Here is a 5,440-nt window from a genome sequence, read left to right on the forward strand (position 1 = left end):
GACAGAAGCTGAAGAGCAGCATGAGAAAAAAAGTCAGTTACCTACAAGGGAGTACCCATACAACTGTCAGCTGATTTCTCAACAGAAATTATGCAGGCCAGAAGGGAGTGGCAAGAAATATTCAAAGTGATGAATGCCAAGAACCTACAACTAAGATTACTGTACCCAGCAAAGCTATCATTTAGAATTGAAGGTCAGATAAAGAACTTCACAGATAAGAAAAAGCTAAAGGAGTCCATCACCACCAAACTAGGATTATATGAAATGCCAAAGGGTATTCTTTAAGAAGAGGAAGAAGAAGAAAAAGGTAAAGATAAAGAATTATGAACAACAAAGTGACAACAAATACGTATCTATCAACAAGTGAATCTAAAAATCAAGTGAATAAAAAATCTGATGAACAGAATAAACTGGTGAATGGAATAGAATCAGGGGCATAGAAAGGGAGGGGACTGATAATTCTCGGGGGGAAGGAAGTGTGGGGGTGCGGGAAGAGACTGGACAAAAATCGTGCACCTATGGATGAGGACAGTGTGGTGGGGGGGGAGGGGGGGCGGAGGGTGGAGAGGTATGGGCGGGGGGGAGAGGAACAACTGTAATAATCTGAACAATAAAGATTTATTAGAAAAAAACTGGCAAGAGATTTGAACAGACATTTCACCAAAGATATGTGAATGACAAGTACACAATGAAAAAATGCTCAACATTGTAAGTCTTAAAATAGGCAAATTAAAACCACAATGAGATACAGCTGCATACCTACTAAAATGGTAAAATTTTAAAAAGCTGACCATACCAAGTAATGACAAGAATGTGAAAAAACTATAACTCTTATACACAGCTGGTGGGAACGTAAAATGGTATAGCCACTTTGAAAAACAGTTTAGCAGTTGTTTAAATTGTTAAACATACACTTACCATGACTGCTCAGTCATTCCACTCCCAAGAGAAATAAGCATATGTCCACACAAAAGCTTGCACAGAAATACTCATAACAGCTTTATTGGGAGATTGGTGGGGTGGGCGCCAGGGCACCATGAGGACACTTGGAGCTGAGGTAAGTACAGTCTCTTAATCACAAAGATGACTGATTTGGTGCATGTGTCAATGCCGATTGCATCGTACTCTTGAAGTGTGTGCAGCTTATTGCATGTCCAGTATATCTTGGTAAAGCTTTTGAAGATATTAATGGCTCCACATTCAAGGGATTCTGGCAGAACTATTGTTTTCCATCTTCAGATACTAATTATACTTTGGTAAAAGTACTTCAGAACTTTATTTTTAAAGTAGCAGGAAGGAAACTAAAAGTTATCAACATTGCTAATTAAAAAACTATGTTGTATACTTTAAGAAAAAGTACAAGTAAAAATGAAGAATTCTCAGTCAGTAACTAAAACCACACCTGACATCATTCTCACCCACAAATGGAACCCTCACTGCCCGTCCCCGGGAGGGTGCCGTCTGCCTGTGCCCTGCGGGGCCCCGGAGCGGGACCCTCGGGCTCTGAGAGCTGCACCACCGTCTCCAGTTGCTCTCCAAGCTCCTCTATCAGAGGCCTGGCTCCCCCAGGGGCCCGCGCTGAGGCCAGTAGCTCTCCCCGACAGGCATCAGCCCTTGGGACAGCCAAGCGTCCGCACAGCCCACGGCCATCAACACGCAGGGCGCGGCTTTCATCAAGAACGGGGCCTTGCAAGGACCGTCCTCTCCTGGCTCCCCTGCCTGCGAGCCCTTCTGGCTCTGAGTCTGGGTCTGCGGTCCCGGCTGAGGAGGTGCTGCTGTCGGAGTCCTCGGAGCCACTGGCCTCAGAACTGGAGGGTGGTGTTGGCCTGGAGGCGGGGCGGGCTGCTTCTTCCTCACAGACGAGCAGAGCAGCTGCCTCCAGTTCATTCACTTCCAACCCCAGCTGGGCCTTTGTCAGAGGGGCTTCCTTCAAGGCTTCTGCAAGAGCTGCCAACTTTGTGGACCTTGGAAACCATGGAAGAAGAAGAAATAGTCAGATATTCATTACCTGGCCTGTGGGCACAGGGAGCCATGCTTAAAGCAATGACGCCCTGGAGCTGATGCACCCTTCCCATGACACCAGGACATGCACCCAGCAGATCAAAGCCCTCACTGATACGGAGCCAGTCACGCATGACTGGGGAGCCCGCGAGCCTTCCTTTATGATCTCAGGATGAGGAAGGGCCTTGTAGCCAAGACTCAAAATCCAGAAGCCACAAAAGCAAAGCAAAAATGGGCAACTTCAACTAACAGAGACCAGCAACTTCTGTAGCAAAACACTAAAGCCATCGCCACTGAAGTCCAAAGCTGTGTGCAAATTGAGAGAAGTACCCGCAGCTCCTATCACAGCACAGGCCCCATGTCCACAACCCACCAGTGACACGGATAAAAGATGTCAGCAGGCAACTCTCACTGAAGGAAACACAAATCCTCTTGAATATATAAAAAGGTATTTAGCTTCAGTCAAATAAGTGAAATACAAATTGAAGTCACACAGATAGTGTTTTTATTTATCAAACTGCAAAAATCCAAGCATTTGATAACCCTGCCCAGGCTGTGGGGGAAGGTGCCACCATTTGCTGGTGGTAAGAGAGGAAGCAGGCACAGCCCCACAAGGAGCACTTGGCAACAGCTTTCAAAATGGGAAATGTCCATACTCCTGACCCAACAAAACTGTTTTGGAAATTAAACACGTGCTACACAACACAGGCCCGAGGTTTTTACTGTATCATTGCGTTTAGTGCCTCAAATGGGAAACAACCAAATGTCCATGAATCCGGGACCAGCGACTAATCCTGGCACATCCATACCAAGGATGTAAGTCCATAGCTGCATAAAAAATAAAGCATTCCATGGGCTAACCAAGACCCATTGTTTATTTTTAAGTCTTTGTGAACATAATACCTATTCAAAAGTTTCAAATGTACAACAAAGAAAAAAAGCAATATTAGAGAGTAGCAGAGACTGCTTTTTATTTTTTTTATAAAAAAAGGTTTCATGATATTTCAGAAAATATTTTTCTAAATCTGTCACATTCTGTTAAACTGAGTAAATAAACTTTTCATTAAATTGGATGTACTGAGTTTTTTGTTTTTGCAAGAAGCAACACAAAATATATTGCAGTTCTCCAAACATGGTCTTCATTGCTCTACAGAGGAATCTGATGTGACTACTGTGCAAAGGGGCAGCAAGTGAAGAGGTCATGGCTCTGCTTCCCTAACTTCAAAGGTTAAATAAGCGTAGTCTGTCCCATATTTTGAGCATGAGGCTTCATTTTTTTTTCTTTTTTAAAATTTATTTTATTGATGTTTTACAGAGAGGAAGGGAGAGGAATAGAGAGTTAGAAACATCCATGAGAGAGAAACATGGATCAGCTGCCTCCTGCACACCCCTTCTGGGGCTGTGCCCACAACCAAGGTACATGCCCTTGACCAGAATTGAACCCGGGACCCTTCAGTCCGCAGGCTGATGCTCTATCCACTGAGCCAAACCGGTTAGGGCAAGGCTTCATTTCAATAGAGCTGAAGAGAATGGAACCTGCAGGGGGAGCCACTGAACAAGGTGGTAATTTTCATCTATGCGCCAACATATATTTGAGACACTTTTGTTTCAAAATATTTAGCGTAATAATGAGTTTGTGCAGCATAGCTTCCCCTGCCCTGCCTCTCCAGTGTAACCACAAACAGAAGCTCCACTATAAGGTGTCTGTGTCGCGGGGAGGGGGGGCGGGTACAGTGGGGAGGATGGGATAAGGGCAATAGCCATCACTGATGGGCAACTCCCTCCTACGTGGGGACAACCCTGTTTCAGTGCTAGACTTTCCAGAGCTGAGGAAAGGGACGGTGCCCAGGGTAAAGCGGAGACGAGGTGACATTGGCAGAGTCAATAATTCCCCAAAGGGCTGGAAGCCTGGCATGAAGTCTGGCCAGTGGTGGCAGCTTCAAGCATACCGATGGAGTAGGGCGGCTGTAATATAATGTGCATCCATGTTCAGGACAGTTGTTGTTGATGTCCACCATACGTGTACACTGAAACTTCACTTCCAGTGGTGAAAGGCTCAGCCTGAGCACGAGATGGGACATCTCTTCCCCAAGGCCCTATCAGCCTGAGCACCGGCCAAGCCTCTCTCTTGCTAAGGGAGGTCCTGTCCGCACGACACAGCTTTACAAAATAAAGAGCAATGACCTTGGGAAAAAAAAAATATGTCTCTAATTAAGCTGCGATATTAGAAATAAATATTTTCAAATAAATGCCTTTCTTCAGTAAATGTGAGAATATACATATCCCATTTTTAATAGTCATGACAAATACTTTCCACAATACATGAAGAATGATGTTTCACAAACATCACTGCACAGCCCCACGAAGAAGTTTCAGTTTTATTCCCACACTAGTGGCCCGGTGCACAGATTCGTGCACACTGAAAATAAAATAATTATGGCCCAGCTCCCAGGTGCTGAGGTGACCCCCACTGCTGCCGCTGGTTGCCATCTGCAGGGCAATCGGTTGGGGCCAGGCCACCCACCTAGCTCCCTCAGCAACTGGGAGCTGGCCCCGCTTCCCCCTGCTGGTCACCAATTGCCCCACAGATCGGCCCCCACTCGCACCCACCTTAGCTTGGCACCACCCACTCACCTGCTCCACCATCCCATCACAGTCCCATTGTCATGGGGGCCCACTGGAGATGGCAGCGCCTTCACTGCTGCCCACTGCCAGCACCGGGTCACCGACGCCCACCGTGTCCTGGGCCACTCTCTGATGGTCAGCGCATGTCATAGTGAGCGGTTGAACGACCGCCCAAAGGGACAATTTGCGCATCAGGCTTATATTATATAGGACTACAGATGATACAGAAGCTGAGGGTCTGAGCCCTGCTGGCCTTCCCAGCCACAAGGGTGCAGCGCCAAAGGCTGCGCAGTGCTCCTCCCACCCCCGTGGGTGTCCAGGCCTGAAGAGTTTCACCTCTGAGGACCTCCTTCCTTCCTCCCTTCCCAATTGGAGCTTGATCCCACATCCCCAAATAAGCCAATTCTGATTGGCACAGCCCAGAATTCTCCAAAGAAGCTATGACTGATACCCCTCACTGAGCAATCTCAGAGTTGATTCCAAGTCTGCCACTCCTTGAAGTATATACACCTAAGCTTTAACTACAGAGGTTTAGAATAAGAGAAAAGTGCTGAATTATTTTGGTGGATATTAGTAAACACTACAGTAGATAAGTCAATTCAAGTTGAAACTACTTTGATCTTTGTTATTATCCTATCTAATAATAGAGAAACATGGTAATTAACTGTAACTTCGCTACCCTTCCCATTGGCTAATCAGCGAGACATGCAAATTAACTGCCAACCAAGATGGCGGCCAGCAGCCAGGCAGCTGAAGCAAACAGGAGGCTTGCTTGCTCCAGTGATGGAGGAAGCCAACATTCCCTGCCTTCTGC

General features: G+C 46.4%; 1 protein-coding gene across 1 annotated transcript in view; it reads right to left on the reverse strand.

Annotated features, from left to right (window-relative positions):
• Positions 1-975: 975 nt before the first annotated feature.
• Positions 976-5,440, reverse strand: part of SHQ1 (SHQ1, H/ACA ribonucleoprotein assembly factor) — a 121,062-nt gene continuing 116,597 nt past the window's right edge. The window contains exon 12 of the mRNA XM_015565067.1: positions 976-1,964. Within this exon, the coding sequence (XP_015420553.1) occupies positions 1,415-1,964 (550 nt within the window). The 3' untranslated portion in view covers positions 976-1,414. The remainder of the gene's footprint in view (positions 1,965-5,440) is intronic.

Source organism: Myotis davidii, unplaced genomic scaffold, assembly GCF_000327345.1.
Source record: "Myotis davidii unplaced genomic scaffold, ASM32734v1 scaffold630, whole genome shotgun sequence".
Taxonomy (NCBI): domain Eukaryota; kingdom Metazoa; phylum Chordata; class Mammalia; order Chiroptera; family Vespertilionidae; genus Myotis; species Myotis davidii.